The sequence below is a fragment of the Squalius cephalus genome (genome assembly GCF_949319135.1).
Source record: "Squalius cephalus genome assembly, chromosome: 2".
Taxonomy (NCBI): domain Eukaryota; kingdom Metazoa; phylum Chordata; class Actinopteri; order Cypriniformes; family Leuciscidae; genus Squalius; species Squalius cephalus.
In genome coordinates, this window is record NC_137123.1 from 16,643,079 (window position 1) to 16,669,393 (window position 26,315).

The following is a 26,315-nucleotide window of genomic DNA, read 5'->3' on the forward strand; positions in this document are numbered from 1 at the left end:
GGATGGGTGTGACGCCAACCTGACAAGCCTGTCCACCGGCCAGTGTGGCTGAATATCTCACACACACACACACTTGCAGCTCCAGTAGAGCTAGTGTCCTCTCTGTGGTTTTGGAGGTGATTTGAAGATGCCCTACATTGTGAATCAGGCGAGTGGCTCTGGGCAGGCGACCCTAGTGGAGAGCACGCAGGCGGACGGGAAGACCTTCGAACAGCTCCGGCAGGAGTGTTTGAAGAAGGGGAAGTTGTTTGAGGATCCCGATTTCCCTGCCGTGGAAGAGTCGCTCTTCTTCAGCCAGAGAGTCCCGGTTAACTTTGAATGGAAGAGGCCGGGGGTGAGTGAGCACTTCATGACACTTGGATAAGGTTCCTGCAGAAATCTGAGTTGATGCATCTTGGGAATGATGAAATGGGGTAGTCTGGGATATCTGATCTACTTTTGACTTCAATAATCACTGCAATATCAAACAAGAATTGTTCATGCACACAAAAGGAGACTCCAATCACATTACAAACTAAATGGATTTGATGGAGCAAGATGTCCCAATGAAGCAATTACCCTAAATGGGTTTTTGCTTTCATATGCTCCATGTCATTACATTGCTTTTTTTAGAAAATGATATTTTATTCATGTGTTATGCTATGTCCTCTGTAGTGGACACCAGGACTCAGTTGTTTAAAAATGAGGAGAAAAGAAATGACATGTATAGGCAAAAATAATGGGTTTTTATTCACCAATCAATTTTTAAGTTTCAGGATTTTTTTTAACCAAACTTTGTGTATGATTCTCAGCTATGTTATGAAATATTTAATGAAATGAATAGTATACGTCATGCAATATGTGGGTAAAATGGCCATAAATGTCATTCCAAATTTGCATATTAATGTGTTCCTGTGGCAACATGTAATGAAAAGGCAATATTTTCATAATATCTAAAATTTCTTAGGAATATTGATGTATAATTTCTTTTCCTATTCACTTGTCTCCCAAAATGCCTGATAAACATGATTTAAGTCCTGATGTCTCTACAGTGGACATGTATGAAATCAAGGCCCTGTTTGTAACAGAAAGACTGTATTGTATTGTATTTTGACTGGAAACCCCATAACATTTCCCTGAAATGTTGATTTATGACAAATAATTAGAAAATTAGTCAGATTTAAATGATAATTACAAAATATTATCATATTTCCATAAGAGTGCTAAATGTGATCACTAAATTAACGTCAGCCATTTTTAAAGACCAAGGAGGAGTTGTCCTGGTGAAATCTCCATAAATTTGGCATCTCTAAAACTGACGTGTATGAGGTCAGAGAAATTCACTAAAATATAATGTCCATTACAGTAGGCAAAAGTCTGTTCATGGGTCCCAGGAGGATATATATGATCATTGCAGAGGGAATTGTGGGTGAATTTGAGGGTATTCCCTGAAATCTATAGGATAAAGCTGAGCATAACCCTTAAAGGTGGACACAAATGTGTGGAACTGTCAAATCGTAAGTCAAAAGTAGAGGATGAAATGCTGAATTTAGTCACTTTAGTGGCTGATAAAGGCACTAAATAGTTTTTGAATGGGGTTGAAGCATTTCCTTCTTCCAGTTCATGTATAGAAGGATGTTAGATGAATGAATGGGAGTGGTTTTTACAGTTAGTAATTACTAATTGAAAACATTGTCATGATTTTTGATTGTTATGGCAGACGACTGATTAAATGTTGCATGCACTTTACATGTTTTAGAATGTGAGTATGAACATTTTAAAACCTGTCGTGCAAGTTTGCAGAGTAATTCCAGGCCTCGAATAAATCAGAGCTGCGTTTCCCAAAAGCACACTGTAACAAGCCTAAGTTTGTCGTAGAACAATTGCCAAAAATCACTCTTAAAAATAAAGGTTCTTTATTGCCATTGATGGTTCCATAAAGAATCTTTGACATCTATGGAACCTTTCATTCCACACAAGATTCTTTAGATTTTTCAAATGTTCTTCAAACTATGTTTCAAACTATGTTCTTAGATTAACCCAAAATGGTTCTTCTATGGCATTACTGCGAAAACCCCCTTTTGGAACCTTTATTTTAAGAGTGCAATCATGATGCTTTTGGGAAACGCAGCCCAGGTTGTCAATTTTATGAACACACCAGTGCTATATTTCCTGACATTTCACTTTCCTTTGAGAGTAACACAACAAAAAAAAGTCATATTTGTGCATTAAATACATTTAGGTCAGGAATGCAGGTGGAATGTAAGCATGCATGGAATACACATAATTTATTTGGTGTTGATTGTTGGAATATGAAGTGGATCCTGGTTTTATTTAGTTGGAAATGGACTATTGGGCTGAGTTTAAGAACAGGTTATAAGTGGTTATGACAAATGATGGGTGAAATGCAGAGCACAAATTCTGAGTGTGGGACACCATTCTTGGCTACACGTCACTTCACATTTGATATAGGATGATCCACACCCCTCACGCTTGAGAGACTTAAAATGACCTCTGAATGAAACTACAACTGCATTTCATTCCAGGGTGTTCCCGCAGAGCGACCTTAGATATGCACCGAGTGAAGAGTGAGGGCTTGAGTTATGTGAACACACCTCACACAGGCATCATGGGCGTTCACACATCTCCCTCAGTCTTCAATCAAACGATTCATTAGTAACTGCTGGTCATGTGATGTGTTGTAACTTCTGGAAATGTCAATAAAAAAGTAGCTTCAAGTTCAACAATAGCCAGAATTAATGGGAGCAAAGTTCACTGTTGTGAATACAACCTACACTAACCTTTTTTTTCCCTCAAAATACTTCTAAAAATGTTTGGATAAATGGACGGGTAGATAGACAGACGGATGGATGGATGGATGGATGGATGGATGGATAGACAGACAGACGGATGGATGGATGGATGGATGGATGGATGGATGGATGGATGGATGGATGGATGGATAGATGATGGATAGACAGACAGATGGATGGATGGATGGATGTGTAGAAAGAAAGATGGATAGCTGGATGAATAAACATATATAGAAAGATAGAAGGGTAGATGGATGGAAGGGTAGATAGACGGATGGATGGATGGATGGATGGATGGATGGAAGGGTAGATAGATGGACGGATGGATGGAAGGGTAGATAGACAGACGGATGGATGGATGGGTAAATAGACGGATGGATGGAAGGGTAGATAGACAGACGGATGGATGGATGGATGAGTAGATAGACAGATGGACGGATGGATGGATGGGTAGATGGATGGATGGAAGGGTAGATAGACAGATGGAGGATGGATGGATGGATGGGTAGATAGATGGATGGATGGATGGATGGACAGGTAGATAGACAGACGGATGATGGATGGATAGACGGATGGATGGATAGACAGACAGATGGATGGATGGACGGACGGGTAGATAGACAGACGGATGGATGGATGAATAGACAGAGATGGATGGATGGATAGACAGATGGATGGATGGATGAATAGACAGAGATGGATGGATGGATAGACAGATGGATGGATGGATGGATGGGTAGAAAGACAGATGGATAGCTGGATGAATAAACATAGATAGATAGATAGATAGATAGATAGATAGATAGATGGGTGTATTAGATTTGATATATTGATTGATATTTTTTTTCTGATCTGTTCAAATTCAGGAAATCTGCAAAACCCCACAATTCATTACAGGAGGAGCCACCAGGACAGACATCTGTCAGGGGCAGCTGGGTATGTTTTCTTCTTGTTTCTTCAAAACACCTTCAATGACCAAAGAATGTCCATGCATTATGCATAATATATGATTATATATTCAGTAATATATCCTTCATATATGGCCGCACAGGAGACTGCTGGCTGTTGGCAGCGATCGCCTCCCTGACCCTCCACGAGGACACGCTGAAGAGGGTTGTCCCACATGACCAGGGCTTTGACCACGGATATGCCGGTATCTTCCATTTCCAGGTGAGTCTCACTCGCTGATAGGGGAGTAACAATATATCGTATAAGCATATTCGCCTAAAATAATTCTGTATTTTCAGCTTCAGAATCATGAATATTTTCATTCTGGTGTCTCTATTGTCCTGTGCATTGGGTTTCCAGCACCAAGTCCACGACTATTAATTTTCAATGTAATACCAAATTTAGAATTTTAATCAACAGTGCATTTTTTTGTTAACCTTTTGTCACATGTCTTGGAGTATCGCAATAACATCATACCGTGAGTTCAGTATGGTGATATGTATCGAATCGTGACATGAGGGTATCGTTACACCCCTGGTCCCCTACTCGCCGACGGCCTACAGGTTCACAATGGCCAGTGTTACCAGACGTAAGATAATTATCGTATTTGTACGATAATTTTGACCTCTGTACGATGAATAATGAAAAAAATCCTATAATGTACGATAATTTCAGAATTTAGTGACACTTCAAATGATGGTCGTTGTAATCATAGGGCTTCTATGCTCATTGATCTAGCTGTGGATTCTACGTCTACCGTCATGATCGTGAGGAGAACGTGAACGTTACGATACGCATGTTTTCCATCTCTTCTCATTTATTTCTTCTCGGCCAATCATCGTGGAGAAAGACTTTCTCTCTCACAAGCAAAAGTTAACGTTCCTTTTGTATATTGTATACAAAGTTGTATATCATAAACATGTCATCTCTGTACGTTTTGCAGAAAGAAAAACAAAAAGTTGTTTCCAAGCTGAGGTCGATAGTTTAGCAATAAAGTAATTTGCAGGTCGTGTCAAAAAGTTGTTGGTCTAGATCAGGGTTCACCAATCTCGGTCCTGGAGGGCCGCTGTCCTGCAGAGTTTAGCTCCAACCCCAATTAAACACACCTGAACCAGCTAATCAAGGTCTCACTAGGCATACTAGAAACTTTCAAACAGGTGTGTTGGAGCTGGTTGGAGCTAAACTCTGCAGGACAGCGGCCCTCCAGGACCGAGATTGGTGAACCCTGGTCTAGATAGATCGCTGTATTCTGTACGTTTGACTCGTGTATGACAATTTTCTTCCAAATACGATAATTTTGCGCTTCTGATACAATACTTGTACATTTCCAATCTGGCAACAGTGACAATGGCCTTGAACCCTAATCAAACTCGCCTTGTTCACAGTTCTGGCAGCATAATAAATGGATGGATGTGGTGGTGGATGACAGACTCCCGTGTGTGAGGAACAATCTGATGTTCCTCCACTCCGCCGACCAAACTGAGTTCTGGAGTGCGCTTCTGGAGAAGGCCTACGCCAAGTATGCACTTTAGTTCACAAAAACAAAATGTCAAATCTTAGTTTTGAGATGTCAAACTCATTCCTGTGCGCCTCTCTCAGACTGAACGGCAGCTATGAATCCCTGAAAGGTGGAAGCACCATGGAGGCGATGGAGGACTTCACCGGTGGTGTGGGCGAGATGTACGAGACGAAGAGCGCCCCGAACAACCTCTTCATCATCCTCAAGAAAGCCTTGGAGAGAGGGTCCATGCTCGGATGCTCCATCGATGTGAGCCAAGCTTTGCTGGATTCAAAGTGAGATCAATAACCCAATCTTCCGTTCCCGATTTCCACATGTTTGTGTTTTCATGTCGCTAGATCACAAGTTCTGCTGAATCCGAAGCCCAAACCACTACTGGTCTGGTTAAAGGACACGCTTACTCCGTCACTGGAGTGGAAGAGGTAAACACAGCAACACTCATTCAAACGAGATGTTAGTGCTGGGCAGATTACACACACATATACGTATTATGTAAACACAAACTTTTATTTTGGAGCGCGATTAATCGTTGCCCAGCACTTGTTATCTTCTCTTCTTTTTTTTTGGCTTAGATTCACTGTTTTCCTCTCTCTATTTTGTCTTGTTTCTTCAGGTCAACTACAGAGGAGCGAAGGTCCAGCTGATTCGTGTCCGTAACCCCTGGGGTCAGGTGGAGTGGAACGGGCCATGGAGTGACAAGTAAGCAACCATGATGACATAGTCCGTTTATGAAATAATATTACAAAAAACATCTTCAAGATCAGACAGTCTTGTGTCATCTTATTATTCAACAGAGCACTTTTGTGTTACTTTACTGAGGAACATACACTTACGACACGGGTCTCAGGACGCAAAGCTGAACAGGCAGTGAACGAACAGCGCTGAACCAAGTTTTTGTTGTTTACACCGAACCCGATTTTAAAAGCTTGCATTTGCAGGCACTCAAAACACAATGGTCGTGTAAACGAACGACCAAAACACATTAAGATTTACGTTTTTATTTGAAAACGGTGTTGTGTAAAAAGACCCTAAAATCGCTGGTGTTTCTGACGTCACAAACTACCTTGTAACCAATCAGGTCAACGTGTGATCGTCAACGAGTGGATCTATGAGCTGCTGTGAGTGAGTGGAGGCGGGGTCATTTGCATATTCATAGAACCGCATATACTAAATGTGGCAAAGGTGTCGAGTTACAATCAAACTATTTTAAGGCATGAATCGTTTTTTTCAAGGAAAAAACTTTTAAATATGTCATTTTGATGATCAAAGATGAGTTTTAAAGGATACAATTGACTTCAGGGGGACTTTAACATTTCAAAAAATGTGTTTTAGGGTCTCATGACCCTCTAAAATAAAAAATGCAATTCGTTAGACTAGTTAGGTTTTACATGCACATTACAAAAAAGCCCCCAAAAAACAATGGTATTAGCAAATATACCACAAAAAATTTAATTTGACCATTTATCAGTAAATAAATAATTAAGTGTCTGTCAATATATGGTGCACCTCTAATATTTATCAGTTGTTTAGTATTATTTGCAGGTTAATTGTTTGTTGATAAATATATTTAATGTGCATTTAAATTATAAAATATATTTATAATTAATAATCATTACATTTATAAATAAATCGCCTACATTACATTTGTACTTGGGATGTCACTGTAAATGCTCCATATCTTGTATTTTCAGTGCTAGGGAATGGAGCGTCATTGACAGTTCAGAGAAGAATCGATTGCTGCACAATTCCCTGGATGACGGAGAGTTCTGGTACGTACGACCCATCGGTCCAATTCACATCAGGCTGATTCCTCTTAAACAGCTCCACTAAAAATGCTCTGAGAAGCTTCTGCTGACCAAGCGTCCAATATCAGACCTGCGCTACTAACTTGTATGACTTGTTGTGTTGCAGGATGGAGTTTGGAGACTTCAAATCCAACTACGATAAGATCGAGATCTGTAACCTGACTGCAGACTCTCTCTCAGATGACATTACGAAGAAGTGGGAGGTGAACCTGTTTGAGGGAAACTGGATCAGGGGCGCCACTGCTGGCGGCTGCAGGAACTATATCGGTCAGTATCATGAAGCCAAATTAGTGTAGATTTAATCATAAAAGCATGCATGTTTATTAGGGGTGTAACGATACCCTCGTGTCACGATTCGATACATATCACGATACTGAACTCACGATACGATATTATTGCGATACTCCAAGAAAAAGTTAACAAAAAATGCACTGTTGATTAAAATGCTAAGTTTGATATTACATTGTGGGTGTAAATGAACAGGCTTGGACTTGGTGCTGGAAACCCAATGCACAGGACAATAGAGACACCAGAATCAAAATTTTCATGATTCTAAAGCTGAAAATTCAGAATTATTTTAGATGAATATTGCACTCGGTCACTGACTAGATATATTTAAAATAATGTTGGCCACTTTTTACTGGTAACATAAGACCATTTGGCATTATCAGGATACAAATATTCCCCCATTGCATTATTATACAGGGTGGGCCATTTATATGGATACACCGTAATAACATAGGAATGGTTGGTGATATTAAAGTCCTGTTTTTGGCACATTAGTATATGTGAGGGGGCAAACTCCTCAAGATGGGTTTGCCCCCTCACATATACTAATGTGCCACAAACAGGACTTTAATATCACCAACCATTCCCATGTTATTACGGTGTATCCACATAAATGGCCCACCCTGTACATTATATTCAACATTATAGTAGTTTAATGTAGTACTGACACCAAAACTCTATAAACTTGAATTCTTTCTTACACAGAAATTTCCATTTTGAACTATCCACAATACAGATTGTCACTATCCACGATTCGATACATATTGATGCATTTTTGTATTGCGATATATTGGGACACAATATATTATTTGTTACACCCCTAATGTTTATTCATGCAATCATTTATACATGAGGCTACAGTAATTTCATTCTTTAGCGTTACATGGTCCTACATTTGCGTTCCTCTCGATCTTGATCTTCTCAGACACATTCTGGACAAACCCGCAGTTTAAGCTTCGTCTGAAAGATCCAGACGATGGCGATAAGCTGTGTAGCGTCATCGTGGCCCTGTTGCAGAAGAACAGGCGTCGGCTCAGGAAGGAAGGGCTTGACATGGAAACCGTCGGCTTTGCCATTTACGAGGTAAAAGAGAGATAAAATGCTGTAGACGAGTTTGGAGAACTTCTTGTAGTGCTTCTAGCTCACCTGGTCCCTTACTGTACCCATAGGCTCCTGATGATCAAGACCACCAGGGGAAGGACTTTTTCCGCTACAATGGCTCTAAAGCGCGGAGTCGTAGTTACGTCAACATGAGGGAGGTGTCCGAGCGCTTCCGACTCCCGCCAGGGAATTATCTGGTGGTTCCCACCACCTTCCAGCCACACAAGGAGGCCGACTTCCTAATCCGGATCTTCTCTGAGAAGAAAGCTGGAGCTGTGTAAGTCTATCCAACCTACTCTTCAGTTTTATAGGCCAGATTTTGTAAATAATGATAATAAACTAAAAAAATATTGTATGTAACTATAACAGGGTTCGTACAAGGTGCTTGAATTTGACGTTTTGAAATTTAAGTGAAATTTATGAAAAGGTACTTGAAAAGTGCTTAAATTATTATTAGACAATATATGTGAAAATAGTGTTTAATTTTATTGATTAAACACAGAGGTACATTTACTTGAGTACTGTATACTTAAGCACACTTTTTGAGTATCTGTACTTTACTTGAGTATAATTTTTTCTGGAAACTTTTAACTTTAACTTCACTACATTTAAAAGACAAATATCGTACGTTTTACTCCACTACATTTCTGTCAAGGTCCTTGAGTAGAAAGTTGTAACATCAGCCAGTGGATGATTTTTGGTTGCAGGGGTTGCATTTTGGTTGGAAATGAGAGTCGGGTTGACGTCAGAACCCGACTGATGTTGGTTTCAACCTGATTTTCATTTTTAACCACAATACAACTGTCCAACGTTGGAGATTAACGTCAGTCTGACGTTGGATTCTGACATCAACCTGATTTTCATTTTCAACGTTGGGTTTGGTCTTCTAAATGTGAATTTTGTCATTGTTTTGGAGCACACTAGCTTATAGATAACAGTAAGGCTAACATATTCATACTAAAAGCCAAAAAAATGTAAATAGGGCTCTATTTGAGGGAACAGCCATTTGGGTGTCCGAAACCATGATGTAGGATGTTATTGAGTGCACTTATTCAATCTCACATTCAACTGTGTTCTAGAAATAAATGTGATATTGATATGAGGGTAAGCAAGCATAGATTCAGAGGCATAAGGTACTGTAAGTATTACATACAACAATGCAACAATAATAAAACAATGTATTGACATTTACTTTTTACTTCTGATACTTAAGTACTTCTGAGTCTTTACAACTTTTACTTGTAAGTAATATTTGACCAGTAGTATCTGTACTTTCACTCAAGTAAGTAAGTTGTGTACTTTGTCCACCTCTGATTAAACAATCTTTTCACACAAAATCAACGCTGCAGCCCGTCAGATATATATAGAGCCATTTTGCATGGCTATGAGCTTGATATTGCTAAAATAAATATCCAAGTATATGATACATCTTTCTTTCTTTAAGTCAATCAAATATTCACGGGGGAATCAGTTTGAATAAGGAATATCTTTGTCATAGTATCCTTTCAATGGTTAAAGTTACCAGTCATTGCTTGTGCTGCACTTTATTTGTACCATTTTGTTTTATTAGTTTATTTTTGTTTATCTGTTTACCTTAGAATTTTTTTCTTAGGCAAAAAAACCCTAACATTTATCATTATTGTTGGTAAGATGGTGGACAGTGAGGACAGTGAGGTAGTTCCTCAAAGCAAATCATATTCAGTAATGTATTTTTACAGCACATAATTGCATAATGTAATATGTTTTGTGTTTGCAGTGAGATGGGAAACACCATTCAAGCAGATTTGCCAGATGTGAGTAAAAAGAAACAACCTCATTGGTTCATGCCATGGTTTATTTTTGTGCGCTGAGAAAGACTCAAATACAGTTTAGGTGTAAATAGTTTGACTTGAACTGATGTTGTATGTTAAAAGTGTATGTTTCTCTTTTTTTTGTGAAGCCACCGAAGCCAAACCCCCCTGCTGAAGAGACAGATGAGGAGAAGGGCCTGAGGAGACTTTTTGAACAGATCGCTGGATCGGTAAGACACGGAAAACTGTGGAAGCTTGTTTTCTTTCCGCTACAGAATAATACTAATAATAAACAAAACTAAAAAATAGTTATTTGTGATTTTACATATTACGGAGCCCCTGAAGTGACATGATGAAGGAAAAAAATATGAAGTTGTTATTTCGTTTGCGGAGAATGCAAAAGCATTTACTTATTGTTCCTCCCCTTTCATATTGTTTTCCACCACCATGTCCCTTTTAGGGGCTCCATAGATCTCAAAAGGTTTTGTTTCTCGGGGGAACGCAAAGTTTCTCTGGGTAGAACGCTAAGTTTCTCGGGGAACGCTAATCGTTTAACGCAAAGTTTCCCGGGGGAAGCAAAAAAGCATTTACTTATTATTTCTTCCCCCCCCCCCCCCATTTCAGATTTTTTTTTTCAAACCACCTTGCCGCTTTAGGGCTCCTTAGTCCTTACCTCAGAATCTCTACCTCACAAGTCATATCGGGATATAAACGTCAATAAATTCATATCAATTTAGATAATCCGATATACTCTCGCAATTGTGAGATAAAAAGTCGTAATTAATTACCTTCCATAGAAGCGTCCATCGAAAAATCCAGTAAAGTCAACCGTCTAACGTACCGTTCCGCCCGCAGGGTTTCTCAAAGAGAAATGCAGCGTGTTCGTGAGATGATGGGAAAACTAATAATTACATCTTTTTTTTAATTAAAACAAATAATTCATTTTCAAAATAAAAAAACAATACAAAACTAAAAGATGAATAATTATTATTATTTTTTTTAAATTTGTTTACCTCTGTCACGTGACCGTTAACCGCGAACATGCGAATGTGTTGTTACATTTTTGTAATATTAATTTAAAATCTTACTAGAAGTATGTATTTTAGGTCAATGATTTTCGTCTGAGAAACAAATTTGTGAATCCATGGCTTATGCAGAGTTCTGTGGCGATACAGTGGTGGCATAAGATGCGCGCGCCCTCGTCTGGTTACAGTATGTCTTTTACACTCTTCCCAATGTGTCTGTGTAGGATAAAGCCATCAGCGCCAGAGAACTGCAGCACGTGCTGAACAGTGTTCTGAGCAGAAGTGAGTCTGTCACCATATTCAAGCATTTTAATCCAGGAAATTTTTCTTTTTTTTATTCAGTGATAAACATGAATGTCATATCACCCTGTCTCTCTGCAGGGAAAGAGGTGAAGTTTGATGGTCTGACCCTCAACACTTGCCACAGCATCATAAACCTGATGGATGTATCCTCTCAAGGGCTAATGTGTTATTATTAGTCTAAAAATAAAACTTAACTAACCCACTGTTGTCCCAAGCTTAATAAAAAAAAAAAAAAACATGAAAACTTGTGAAATATAATAAACTGTTGTCAAGTTTGGTATGTAGGGATTATGACTATAATACTTTGAGGTGTAGGCCTATAATTTTGTGGCTCAGTTTTCCTGAACCAAGTACAGGTGGATGGCTCAGGAATGCTGGAATTCGAGGAGTTCAAAGTTTTCTGGGATAAGCTGAAGAAATGGATCGTGAGTTACAGAATCGTGCATTCACTCGTCTGTTTATCATGAGTCAGCACAGTTCTCAGAATGAAGTTTCACCAGAGAGAGTTGTGTCTTGTGCTGTTGTAGATGCTGTTCTTGTCTTATGACACGGATCGTTCAGGACGCATGTCTTCCTACGAGCTCCGCAGTGCTCTGACCGCTGCAGGTAAACACACCTGATGATCAACTATAGCAGTGCAATCTTAGAAATAATTACTAGAGTAATTACCTGGTATATGATTTAGATCTTTTAGATGCAACAGATCCCCAGAATATGTTCATTCAAATTATATATATATTATTTGGAAATTAGTTGAATAATTACTTTTTTTGTACTCATTATAGCACTCTACTGTTAGATGCCTTATTTATTTGCATTATTTGCTCATTTTATTAACTTATTTTCTTATGTTAATCTAATTTTTATTTATCTCTTAATTTCTATTTTTAAATCGATTATTAATTCTTATAATTAATTGTTTTAATATACAGTACTGTGCAAAAATCTTAGGCATGTTAATACCCCCCCTCCCCCAAAAAAATTGGTTTTAAGTCAGTTATTTATATCTTTTGCTGTAGTGTGTCAGAAGGAAATATCAGTTTACATTTCCAAACATTCTTATTGCCATTAATTGTAATAATCCAGTGAGATTTGTGTATGCACAAGGACTCTGACAGCAGCCGGTATGAGCTGATCTCTCCATCATCGAGTCCGTCTGTGATTACATGAAGAAACAGAAGAAACTGAGACAGACTAAATCCAGAAGAACTGCGGGAACATCTCCGAGACGCTTGAAGAAACTTTCCTGCAAAGCTTCCTGAAAAACTATGCGCAAGTGTACCTGGACAAAAGCCGTTTTAAACGCAAAGGCTCGTTACACCATATATTAATTTGGATTAGTTAATAGAAGTTAAATCATAAATAAATTCAATTCGTGATTTTATTTTTGAAAGCATTCTCACTTTACAGCATTTTAACACAAGTGCCAGTACTTTTCACAGTACTGTAGCTTTGCAGGAAGGTTTCTTCAAGCATCTCGGAGACGGTCTTAACATGCCTAAAACTTTAGCACAGTACTGTTTTTTTACTCTGTTTTTTTCCTCTAATTACCATGGACTCCTAGCACTCCCTTTTTGGCCCCCGGACCCCACATTGAAAACCCCTGATTTAGATCTTGTTTGTGTTTTCTTCATTCAGGTATGCAGTTGAACAATAAGATTCTGCAGTTGGTGTGTCTGCGGTTCGCAGACGATAATTATGAGATTGATTTTGACGATTACCTGACGCTCATCGTGCGTCTGGAGAACATGTTCCGTAAGTGACTGCGGTCTTAGTCTTAGACTCAATAATACTGGAAGTTTCATTACTGATGTTTCACTGTAATGTCTGCTTTGTCTAAGCAAGCATTGGTTCTGTGCCTGTGTGATTTATTATTAATATTTAATCTTCTATAACATGTGGGTGTTGATAAAACCTGAGCACTTAAACACAGATTTTGGCATTTGTTACAGGAGTTTTCCAGGCCTTTGATAGCAAAAAGACGGGAGAGATCAGCCTGAACATGCTACAGGTAACGCACCATTTTGTATTTACAATAGTAAATGTAAAAAAATGCAAAACAGCATTCATTTATTTATTTCGCAATAGTCTCTATACATTGACTAGAAAATAAAAATGTAAAGCAAGTAAACTCACATACGTCTTATATATATGTGTGTCAGTTGTGCCGTTTCACATTCAGTATTTCTAACCTGCAGTCAGGTCAAATTTATAAACAAATCTTCATTTCTTCACAGTTCCTGATGTTATCCATGAACGTCTGAGGATTCAGCAGGAACAGTGTGATGGATGGAGTCACTGTTATTCTGAACAGTTCTTCACACACACACACACGCACGCACACACACACACACACACACACACACACACACACACACACACACACACACACACACACACACACACGCACACACACGCACGCACACACACGCACACTCACTCTAACACACACGCACTTACTCACTCACTCATACACACACACACACACACACACACTCAAACAGGGTCTTTCCCATTGCTGACTATGGATTCATGTGAAAGTTTTACTGTTGATTGTTATGTGAACAAAGTCTATAATGTTGTGTTCTTCTTGGCACATGTTTACTGTTATTTTTCTGTGAGTTGAGGCATATTCTCTCTTTATGGATTTTGCAAGAAATTGTGATAATTGCAAGATTTTGTATTCTTCACAGAGCTGCTAAACCACCAAGTTTTCATCTCGAAAGGTGCATGCGTAATGAACAAAATCAGGGCTTTAAATTAATAAAAAACTTTACTGAAAAAAATACTGTGGCTTTTGTTATTGACAAGCTGTGACAGAGAAACCAATAATGAAATATGTTAATTGTACAAATAATAATTTGTTTAATATTAAACAAGGTCTATGCATTCTGTCAGCAAATCGTCCCTATGAAAAAAAGTAATATAATTGAACTAAATGCATTCATGGTTAACCCTTGTGTAATGCTGCGGGTCAATTTGACCCATTTTAAAATATCGCTTAACCTGTGTTTTTTTTTTTTTCTTGACATTTTGTGACTTTTTCTTATTTACGGTCAGGAACATACAAAGTTTTGAATGCGGTGATGTGTTTTGATGCACACACATAAATTCTATTACATATCTGAAGTTCATAATTTTGACCCAATTATTTAATATTTTAAGGCAACTGTACAGACCCAAAATAATAACATTTCTTGGTTTAGCTATTTTGTTTAGCTTATGCAACTAAAAAGGAGCTTTTACCCACTTGTTTCAATACGGAAAAAATATTTTGTCAGCACATATGGTAAAAATGAACTATCGTTTATTTTTTCAAGATATCTGAAATACTGTAAACCTGTTGTTTTTCTTGAAATGTTGTGACTTTTCCCTATTTAGGGTCATGAACACGCATGCAAAGTTTCAACAAGCCGATGTGAAATGTGCATACATACATTTTTATACGATTTTGATGTTCATGGGTCAGTCTGACCCATATAGGCAGTATTCAAAAGCAACTTTACTGACACAAAATAACAACATTGCTTTGTTGTATTTCAGAGCTCTTCAAATCTAGTCCTTGAGTGCCAGTGTTTTGCTGAGTTTAGCAACTTTTTATTTTCAAAGTTTTCAATCCCACTTTTTGAGCATAGACATGAAAATGACTTTTCCAACTTAATTGTTATAAATCTTGAATAGCCTACTACTTCGGAGCATAGACTTAAATTTGGTATCTTTTTAAAGGCGAAACGTCACATATTATTGTAGAAGTAAAAAAACGTTAAGTATATAAAGTTATAAAAAGTCATAGAAGTTCAATATATATATATATATATATATATATATATATATATATATATATATTTTTTTTTTACAAAGCAACAATGGGCATATTCATTCATATAATAAGAAAACTATTTGGTAAATTACTAAATAAAAATGCAAAAAAGCCGATGTAATGTATGTTAGACATACAAGTTTGCCATTTAAATGCAAAGTTTGCACAGGGCAGCGTCGAGCATCATCACGTGACGCCCCCCTAGACTAAACCAAAATTGAATCAGGGGTGTTTCTGGAACTACAATAGTTGCGTCTGTATTTCCTGTCATTTATCAGTCACTTCAGTATTTGATTACAATCCTTATATATAAAAAATAGCCCTATATATGAATATTAACTTCTTGTTCTTTAAGGCAAAATTATCGCATAGACTGTGCTACTCCCCTTCACTCCGTCGACATGGTCGCGTCTCAGAAATGGCCGCTGTTGTCCATGTGTTTCGAGCTGATACAAGAATCTCTAAGATTTGATTTCACGTTGTTTACTTTTAATAACATTAAAGCTATTAAGATCTAAAAAATACAGACGACCAGATAATACATTAACTTGCGAGAATGGTGAGTAATGTTATTCGTATTCACATGTTTAGCTGTCATGCTAGTAAATCCATGTGGAAGTTACTTGTAAATCCCGTTTCACTGTTAATTGTTTATAACGGTGTGATTTAAACACCAAGTACAGTGACTAATATGCTCTAAAAAATACTTGTTGATGGGTTCAGGTTAGTTCTGATCACATCTATTTGTGTTACGTTAGCAAGCTGTGTTATCACAATAATAATGAATGTGTTTATTGTAAAACAGTTGGTCCAAACACCCTAAAGATTCACTAACATTCATCCTAAAGTAACTAAAATGATCCTGCAGTCACCGAATATGGCAGATCTGTGTGTTGGCTGTAACGTTATTTGAGTTGTGATCTGTGTGTCTCCAGCCTCACAGAAAGAAGAAAGCCTTCATCAATAAGAAGAATGCTGTGTCCTTCCACCTGGTGCACAGAAGTCAGAAAGACCCGCTGGCAGCAGACGAGAAGGCACCGCAACATGTCCTTCTGCCTTCTGCCAAGGTAAAACAAACTGACTAAACTGGTTTTGTGCCGTTAAACAGTCACAACATCCATATGTCGGCCTCTGGAGCGTGTCACTGACGTCGCCGTCTGTTCCTGCAGGTGGAGGTGGAGAAGAGGAGGGAGGAACAGCGCAAGTTTGGAGTGTTTTTCGATGACGACTACAATTACCTGCAGCACCTGAGGGAGGCGCCCCCGCCCGTGGAGCTCGTCTCCACCCCTCGCGTCCACAGAGACGCTCGCCCGAAGCCCGCTGAGGATGAAGAGGACATGGAGGAAGAGGACGTCCGTGTAAGGCTGAACGGCAGCAGCTCCTCCCTGCAGCTGCCAGATTTACACATCTGATAATGTTCTGACACTGATTATATCACTAATGTAAAGTGTATCGCACCTGCTGTATACACATTGCGGAAGGATATGAATCAGGGTTCATTACTTGTTATTACTAGTCACAAGGTGGTGATATAAGGCCGTGTTTACAGCTGGTATTAAGATGCGTTTCGGTCGATCGGATCACAAGTTGACGATGCTAAAGGTGTAAACAGGGTTTAAAGCGTTTTGAGCTTGTCCACTTTCCACCACTTCCAGAGGAAGTTGAAAACACATTCGACCGGATTGCTTTTGTAGTGTAAACGCTCATGTGGTCGAATGTGTTCAAACAGCCACAAAAGACCGTCTTCTCTCCGTCTACTGATCTAATGCGGGAACATTATGGGAAGAGCTCTAGTCAGACGGGGTTTAAACTATCGGCTGGAGACTCAAGTTTGGTTTGAAGATGAAAAACGTATCAAGCACAATGTTCTCTCATCATTCCTGATTTCTAACACACACTCACAGTGTTCGGCTGATCTTGCGTCTGTCAGAGCAGAAACTAAAGCTGATGATCTCCGTGTGTTTTTCTGTCTCTCCGGTCACATTCATATGTTAATAGCGTGAGCTTATTTCATACATTAGATCGAAAGATCTAAAAAACACACACATTTACCCGCCCATAGACCCTCCCCTCGAAGAAATCAGGACAGAAGTGGCTGAAAGTGGACAAAAGAGACGGATTAAAACACCAGGTGTGAACGGGAATGTGTCTCCCTCGTCTACTTGTGATCCGATCAACCAAAACACATCTTAATGTCAGGAGTAAACAGGGCCTTTAAGGACAAAAATTTATACACACACCTGTAGACTTTCATTCCTGTCAAATATTAAATATGGCGCTAACCCCTTGACTAGGGTCCATTTTCCTTGATGAATAAGGTTTTAAATGTTAACTGAAAATATTTAGTGGTGTTTTGACAACAAACAGTGTTGCGGTTCAGTTGTGTCTCTTGCAGATGATAAGCATCATTACGCTCGTGTGTTTGATGACCTGCTGAAGTCTTTTGTTGATTGTATGTTGTGCAGGCGGTTTCCATCAACCTGCCCTCGTCTGTGTTCGCGTCAGAGTTCGAAGAGGAAGTGGGTTTGTTAAACAAAGCAGCTCCTGTTTCAGGTGAGGCGGACAGAGATCAGTATCAGTCCTGCTCATGTGGCTGCAGAAAACACTCCTCATTTACTTTATTTAAAACCATACCTCATTTCATTGATCAAAAGTGACAGCGAAGACATATATGATGTTACAAAAGATATGCTGGTCTTTTGAACTTTCTATACATCAAAAATTCCTGAATAAAAGTATCTTCCATACAAATATGAAGCAGCACAACTGTTTTCAACATTGATAATAATAATAATATCTCTTGAGCATCAAATCATCATATTAGAGTGATTTCTGAAGGATCATGTGACTACGAACTGTAGTTTTAGTGTGATTATTTTTTGCAGCAGTGAATGTTGTTGAAGAAACTGGCAAATCCAGATGAGACTGTGCTAATCTATAGTTTTGCATCGTGCTTTACAGGGCCGCGGCTGGATTTGGATCCTGACATTGTTGCTGCGCTGGATGAGGACTTTGATTTTGACGACCCCGAGAACATGCTGGAAGATGACTTCGTCATCAAGGCCAATGACGCCATGGCTGACACGGGGTAAAACTGACAAATGACAAAAAATGTGTAACGGGAATAAATGAGCCAGATCGTTGCTAACTGGACTGAATGTGTTAAATGTTAGCCACCCAAAAATGAAAACATGTCGTTCCAAACCCGTAAGACTTTCGTTCATCTTCAGAACACAAATGATGATCCATTGACAGGCTATGCAACTACCACTTTGATGCTTCAGAAAGTTCATAAAGCGATCTTAAAACTAATCCATATGAAGAGACACGATCACTTTATATGAAGAACAGATTGAATTTAGGCTTTTATTCACATATAAATATAAAAATCACATAAAACTCTTCATTCACTTTCTGAAGCGTTAAAGTGGTAGTTGCGTAGCCTGTCAATGGAGGGACAGAAAGTTCTCAGATTTCATCAAAAAGATCTTCATTTGAGTTCTGAAGGTGAACGAAAGTCTTGCAGGTCTGAAAAAAAAAATTGAGGATGAGTAATTAATGGCAGAATTTTCCTTTCTGGGTGAACTACCCCTTTAAAATGTTGAGTATGTTTGGATTTGTGCTGGTACTTTGTAAATGAATTTGAGTCAGTCAATGAGTTGAATGCTTGAATCTGCATAGCCACGCCTACATCAGATGGCATCACCAATTTCCTTTATTTTTGACCTCAGTGGTGGTGATGGTGGTGATGATGATGATGAATGGGAGGACACGGATGAGGAAGATGATGAGGAAGATTGTAACTCAGCTGGTCTGTCGGATGAGGAAGGCGCCCGGAGAGAGTTCATGTTTGCCGACTGCGAGACGAAGAGTCGTTTTACAGAGTACTCGCTCACATCCTCCGTCATGAGGAGGAACGATCAGCTCACGCTGCTGGACGACCGCTTCGAGAAGGTCAGTCAGAAGATCTTCCACACAGATAGTGAGGAACATGAGGGCCTGTTCACATTCAGCGCTTATCTCTCAATGTACTCCTTACAACACAGCAAAAAACAAACAAAAAAAAATCACCAACCAATGTGATAGTATGGTTTTTCTTTTCTATTAAATATAGCGTTTTTTATCTCTTAGTTTGTATATTGCATTAAACCATGTAAAAGTGGTACAAAAAAGTGTTTATTTGTGCTGAGCTTGATTAAAATTCATGTCAACATGTAACAAGCAAAAAATATATTTCTTTCTCAGTTGTACAAGCAAAAACTGAAGGACTGAAACCATAAACCTGATTTATTAATGTAATAGGAATTTCTGAGGGATCATGTGACACTGAAGATGCTGAAAATTCAGCTTTGATCACAGGAATAAATGACATTTTGCAATATATTCACATAGAAAACAGAAACAATATTTCACAATATTACTGTTTTTTCTGTATTTTTGATCAAATAGATGCAGCCTTGGTGAGGCTTTCAAAAACATGAAACACAGATTTCTTTCTCAATCGTACAAGCCAAAACACTGAATGACTTAAACCATAAACCGGATTTATTTTTAATTTACACTTGTATTATAAAGCATGATTGCGATGATCTAAAAACAGTGATTGAGTGTTTGTTGTGTTGTTGAATAGTTTTTCGAGCAGTTTGATGATGACGAGATCGGAGCGCTGGATAACGCGGAGCTGGAGGGATACATTGAACCGGACAGCAACCGACTGGAGGAGATCATCAAAGACTACTTCATACAGAAGGAGAAAGAGTGAGTGTGTGTGTGAGACTGTCACAGCATGTGTGTGTGTGAGACTGTCACAGCATCTGTGTGTGTGTGTGTGTGACTGTCACAGCGTGTGTGTGTGTGTGTGAGACTGTCACAGCGTGTGTGTGTGTGTGTGAGATCACTCCTCTCATCATTCAACGTGTGTGTGTAGATGTCAGAAACTAGATCAGCTGGGTCCTGCAGAGCTTCCCTCTGTGAGAGAGGAAGATGAAGATGATGAAGACGACGAAGAGGCAGCGATTGATAAGATGGTCGTAGAGCCGTCTGCAGAGCGCTGGGACTGTGAGACCATCATCAGTGAGTCTGAGTCCATACGCTTTATCAGTGCACTGCACTTTCTGATGCCTTTTAGATATATTTAATGGCCATACATCACATATTGTAATACATAATGTATACAAATTCAACAGTTTCATACAATTAAAAAAAAAAAAAGATTTTAAAAGAAGTCGCTTATGTTTTAAGTAGGGGTGACCCCGAATAGTCGAAGATTCGATGCTTCGATCGGAGGAGCCTGATTCGACTACCGATCTCACAGTCGAATCTTCGCGGAGGTGTTATGAAACGAGGATCATGCCACTTTGTCTATATGAGCGCTCAATGTCTGATTTCACATAGAACTACCAGTTTTCTGTCAATACGTTAATATTCAGCCTGTTATGATAATGCTGTATATAAAAATGTGCAAAGAAAGAAGCTTTTAATAAAGGTTTTTTAACGTGCGTGAATAAATCCAAACACCCCGTGACAGATTTAAGTTTCACTTTCAATCCGTGACCGACAGAGGAGCGTCTTGGCGGCAAGGATTTAAATCTTTAACAATGTCTGGGATAAGAAAATCTAAAGTGTGGATGTACACCGATCAGAAAGGATATTCTCCAAGGCTGGATTTAGCATCAGGAAAACCATGATCGCACTTCTGCCGGCCAGCGTTAACACGTTTCAAGTTAGAATGTATTTTATCCGCGTGTACAATTTGAAAAGACTCCAATTGGACACAGACAAAGTGAAAGACTGGATTTGTTCTCTCGATCAGGTAGGGTCCAAGTGATTTCAAAACTTTTCAGCTGGTTCTAATTTGATTTTTGGATGCTGTGAACATTTTTAGCTAAAAAGACTGCCACTCCAGTTTAGCATTTATTGTTGTTTCTGCAGTTAAAAAGACAAAGTTGAAAATTCTGGCTACTATCGTTATTTTAATAATTTCTTTATTTTAATTTTATTTATTGATCTGTCAGGGTTATCTAATCTAACTATTTGTGGCTTGTGTTTTGAATATATGTTCCCCTGCACTTTAGGCATTTTGCACACATTTGCTCATCTTGTGACTTGATTCTGATTTATTTCGTTTTGTATTTTTATTTATTAGAAAGGTATATTCTGTTCTAATTTAATTTAGTAAATTAATTGTTTATTTTTTTCGGTGCATCGATGTTGTGCTGTAGCCTACTTAGAGTTAGCCGATTTAATTTGATTTGCATGTGAAATTCAAATCCTGTCTGCAGTGTGGCCTTTCTGGAGTTATTTATGTTATTTCTTAGTTTTATTGATCCAAAATGTTTTTATACATTTTCTTCTATATCTTTGTGTGATTTTCTGTACATTGCGGCTTTGAAACGTTAAAGCCCCGCCCCCAGCCCCACCCCCATACACATGATTCGACTATTAGTCGACTATAGGCAAGACATGACGATTCTGATTCGACTATGAAAATCCATAGTCGGGGACACCCCTAGTTTTAAGGCTGCATTTATTTGATCAAAAATACAGTAAAAACAGTAACATTTTGAAATATTATTGCAATTTAAAATAACTGTTTTCATGAATGTCATACTGTAATTTATTCCTGTGATCGAGGCTGAATTTTCAGCATCATTACTCTTTACAGTCTTCAGTGTCACATGATGATTCAGAAATCATTCTAATATGATGATTTGATGCTCAAGAAACATTTCTGATTATTATCAATTTTGAAAACAGTAGTGTTGCTTAAAGTCCCCCTGTAGACAATAATTATATCCCTTAAAACTCATCTTTGATCTTAACTTAATTTTCACCACAGGGGGACTTTAATATTTGTGTGGAAACTGTGATACATTTTATTTTTCAAGATTCTTTAATGACATAAAGAATTCTTTTATAACATTATAAATGTCTTTACTGACATTTTTGATCAATATAGGCCTGGTTTCACAGACAGGGCTTAGATTAAACCAGGATTAGGCCTTAGTTCAATTAGGATATTTAAGTAGCTTTTATAAATATGCTTTTGGAAAAAAAACATTACTGATGTGCATCTTGAGACAAAACAATGACACTGATATATTTTAAGATACATTAATGCAAGTTGCTTTCAGTTGAAACAGCTCAAACATGCATTTTAGTCTGAGGCTAATGTCACTTTATTTTCATGATCATCCAATTCTGATTTTATTCATCTGCCTTTTGAAGATATCGTGTCCTCATAGTTCAGAGCCTGAATACCGAGAGATGCTGGAGTTTCAGGAGTTTGAATGAAGCTGTAGATCATGTGTGATTGATCATGCTCATCTTTCTCTCTCAGGCACTTACTCCAACCTCTACAACCGGCCCAAACTCATCCAGGACCCTCCAAAGGTGAAGAAACCTGCCTCACGCGTCTCATTCGGGCCAAGGATATTTCAGAAACTGTTATTTCTTTACACAGATAAAGAAGGCTAGGGTGAAATTCAGTGGAAATTCAATTTCCTATTCAAATCCACACATATTTTGCATGCGAACCAAATTGAAGATGTGGTTTGAGTTACATGTGTCAATGTCTTCACCTACAGCACAGACACGGAAGCAAACACTATATTTGTACTAATAAGATTGTGAAGTTTGATCTGTGATTTGATCTTTTATTAATCTATTGATATAAATCTTAACAAATATTACCCCGCTATATGAATTCATGTAGTTAATGGATTTTTAATGCATTAATTCATCAAGCTCATTCATAGTATGTGCAAATAATAATGCTATTATTATGGGTCACACGCAAACCTATATTATTTACTCTCTCTTTACAATATTTTGCACGCAATGTATTGTAGCCAAAACACATTTCAGAGGTCATTAGTGCAAAATATGTTTGTTCACAGGGATGGACAGGGTTACAAAAGGATTTATAGAGATTTAAAACGCATTAGCTGATAAACACTGAAAGACGTGACACACAATGCAAACAGTAGACCAGTGCATGCCGCTTGCAACGCCAAGGTTATGGGTTTGATTCCTAGGGAATGCATGAACTGAGACCACGTATTTTTTTAACGAAATGCATGTTGGTTTAGATAAAAGCATCTGCCAAATGCATTAATTGTTAATATGTGTTTGCAGCCCAAGCCGATCCGAGTGTCCGATAAGACGGGGATTCCTCTGGACGTTCTGGCGAAACGAGGCCCGACGGCCAAACAGGTGGAGAGGATGGAGAGGATAAACGACACGGACCTTCCCAGAGCCTCAACGCAGCCCCGCTCGCGGGACGAGAGCATAGAGGAGAAGAGAGCCAGGAAACAGGCCATCAAGAACGAGAGGAAGGTGCGTACGGCAGCGTCTCGTTTGTCGAATCTGAGGCGTCATTCTTTTAAAGTCGCCCTGGATTCAGTTTTATCCCTTAAAACTCATCTCTGATCACCAAAATGACATACTAAAACAAGACTTTATGCCATAAAATAGCTTGAATGTAACTCTACACCCTTGTCCCGCCTCCACTCACTCCCACCAGCTCATTAATTCACTCGGCCAACTTACTGAGGAGAACGCTGCACAATGGTGTCGCTCTTTACAACGTTGGACACATAACAGTAATTAATATGATTAGCCTTTTGCTTGACTATGTTATCAAACAGCTGATAATGTGTTGCTAATGTTACACACACCATGTTCCCGTTCGCCATCTCAGTCTGCCTTCTAACAATCTTAGGAAATGCTTTGTACAACTCAGAACGTCAGTGGAGATAGGCATATAGTTCATCATAACGTCGTAATATACATCATACACCCGCTAAATTGCTAAATCTACCTGATTTTTCATATAGACTCCCCTGCTAGTTCTCTGTTAATGATATGCTAAAGCCCGCCGGCACAAATATTTCTTCATGCCTTAAAATAGCTTGAATGTAACTTGACACCCTTGCCTCATTTAGTATATATGTGGTTCTATGAATATGCAAATGAGCCCCGCCTCCACTCACTCACTCCAGCTCAGAGATCCACTCGTTGACGATCACACGTTGATCTGATTGGTTACAAGGTAGTTTGTGACGTCAGAAACACCAGCGATTTCAAACTGTGTTTTTGAGACTGTCTTTGGTTCACTGCAATTTTAAGGAGAAAATACTCAGCAATGGTGTCAACTTATGAATTACATATAAACAACATTTAAAAGCTTTATTTTCACAACAGGGGGACTTTAAAATATGAATCTGTTGCAGTGTATGTTGTATTTACCAGTGATTATCCACCTTGTGTAATCGCCTGTCAAACATTATTAGCTTAAGGAGACTTGGGACTTTTTTTTCTTGTTTTACAATGAAACGGGTGGGAATAATCCGTCAGAACTACAGTGGAGGAGGAAATGGGCTTGTATTTAACCACTTAGCAGCATATGTAGCTAAAAAGCACCAAACATTCACTGTTTTTCCTTCATCGTTTCAGGAGAGGAGGACAGAGAAGAAGGCAAACAAACTGGCGTTCATGCATGAGAAACAGATGCAGGAGAAACAGATGGTTAATTTAAGAGCAAACGTTCAGGGCATGAAGCTCTCGTAGGACGGCAGAGACTGTTCCCGACACCAGCAGAGACTATAGGACCTTACTGAAGACACGTCTGTTGCAGTACATGATAACATCATTTACCTTACCAGGACTTCCTTGTTTTATTTTACTCATGCAGTGTATAAGCAGTTCTAAATGATGCTTATGAATAGTGTTGCCATGGATACATCACAATGAATGGAATGTATAGAACTGTTCTATTTATCAGGCTTGACTGTTTAAAGGTAAATATGTATGTACAGAAATGTAATTAAACCTATTCATCACATTAAAAAAATAAAAAAAGTCCAACCATTTTTAAAAACAAAAATCCCAATCCCACTTTTAATAAAAACACTCACTCGCATTTTCACCAGTGGCACAATATTGAACTCAGTGCAAACTATTAGATGCCTGTAAGATGGACACGATGGCTTCTCAATTCATTATAGCAAAAAATCTCGTGATATGTGCATAAATGTCATTCACAACATTGAACAATAAACAACTTTGACCTGAAATGAAAGTTCCTGTTTTCATCTGGATGTGCGCTTGAAGATCTGCTACATGACGGTCTGCTCTAATGTTCCCATCATGTCGGAATTACAGTAATTATGAGTTTTTCTGAGTTGTGTGTTCACATTTTTGTTGGAAATTGTAATTTGCAAGCCGGAAGTATTTTATAGAAGCTCTGGCATGCAAAAACAGAAGTTAACTTATGCATACACAACCAACCAAAATTTTGTCGTCTCTCCTGCTCACCATGGCTGCATTTATTTGATCAAAAATACAGTAAAATTGTGAAATATTATTACAATTTATAACTGCTCTTTTCTATGTGAATATATGTTAAAATGTAATTTATTCCTGTGATCAAAGCATGAATTTTCAGCATCATTACTCCAGTCTTCAGTGTCACACGAGCTCAGAAATCACTCTATGATGATTTGATGCTCAAAAAACATTATCAATGACGAAAATAGTTGTGCTGCTTCATATTTGCGCGGAAAATATGATGCATTTATTTTTTTCAGGATTTAATGTGTCCTTGCTGAATGAAAACATACTGACCACAAACATTTGAATGGTGTGTGTACATTTGATGTGCCATTTTATTACAGTGTGTATTTCATATATTTTTAAAAAGAATAAATAACGAGGTGAATTAATGTTGTATTATTTTTCTGTCAGTCTCAACAGAACTGCTGAATGAAGGAACCGTTTTGTGCTGTGAGTGAGTGTTGCCATAGAAACAAACAAACACGAGTCACATGACCTGAGCAGAACTTGTACATGATGTTGAAAATCTTTGTTCAAAGGAAATGATTCTGGCCGACCTGAAGATAAAACGACCGCATGTAGCAGCAAA

General features: G+C 38.4%; 2 protein-coding genes across 2 annotated transcripts; both read left to right on the forward strand.

The window, feature by feature from the left end:
- Positions 1-16: 16 nt before the first annotated feature.
- capn9 (calpain 9) lies at positions 17-14,357 on the forward strand. The gene is made up of 20 exons (XM_079852695.1): positions 17-334; positions 3,659-3,728; positions 3,844-3,962; positions 5,126-5,259; positions 5,340-5,508; positions 5,598-5,681; positions 5,873-5,958; positions 6,951-7,028; positions 7,171-7,331; positions 8,278-8,435; positions 8,522-8,730; positions 10,210-10,246; positions 10,393-10,473; positions 11,493-11,550; positions 11,650-11,714; positions 11,928-11,996; positions 12,099-12,177; positions 13,210-13,326; positions 13,524-13,582; positions 13,809-14,357. The coding sequence occupies exons 1-20, from the start codon at positions 128-130 to the stop codon at positions 13,833-13,835; spliced, it is 2,067 nt and encodes a 688-aa protein (XP_079708821.1). The 5' UTR covers positions 17-127; the 3' UTR covers positions 13,836-14,357.
- Positions 14,358-15,786: 1,429 nt separating this feature from the next.
- ltv1 (LTV1 ribosome biogenesis factor) lies at positions 15,787-26,167 on the forward strand. The gene is made up of 11 exons (XM_079852726.1): positions 15,787-15,950; positions 16,327-16,458; positions 16,561-16,749; positions 17,857-17,944; positions 18,353-18,479; positions 19,123-19,345; positions 20,022-20,149; positions 20,319-20,464; positions 22,731-22,783; positions 23,528-23,728; positions 24,848-26,167. The coding sequence occupies exons 1-11, from the start codon at positions 15,948-15,950 to the stop codon at positions 24,959-24,961; spliced, it is 1,404 nt and encodes a 467-aa protein (XP_079708852.1). The 5' UTR covers positions 15,787-15,947; the 3' UTR covers positions 24,962-26,167.
- Positions 26,168-26,315: the final 148 nt, after the last annotated feature.

What these genes read in the sequence shown, in the direction of transcription:
- capn9 (XM_079852695.1), top strand. Translation starts at nt 128, where the DNA reads ATGCCCTACATTGTGAATCAGGCGAGTGGCTCTGGGCAGGCGACCCTA. An exon ending in GAACAGTGTTCTGAGCAGAA is followed by an intron (nt 11,551 to 11,649) that starts GTGAGTCTGTCA and finishes GTCTCTCTGCAG; the next exon opens with GGAAAGAGGTGAAGTTTGAT. An exon ending in TCAGCCTGAACATGCTACAG is followed by an intron (nt 13,583 to 13,808) that starts GTAACGCACCAT and finishes ATTTCTTCACAG; the next exon opens with TTCCTGATGTTATCCATGAA.
- ltv1 (XM_079852726.1), top strand. An exon ending in GACGCCATGGCTGACACGGG is followed by an intron (nt 18,480 to 19,122) that starts GTAAAACTGACA and finishes TTTTGACCTCAG; the next exon opens with TGGTGGTGATGGTGGTGATG. An exon ending in GGACTGTGAGACCATCATCA is followed by an intron (nt 20,465 to 22,730) that starts GTGAGTCTGAGT and finishes TTTCTCTCTCAG; the next exon opens with GCACTTACTCCAACCTCTAC.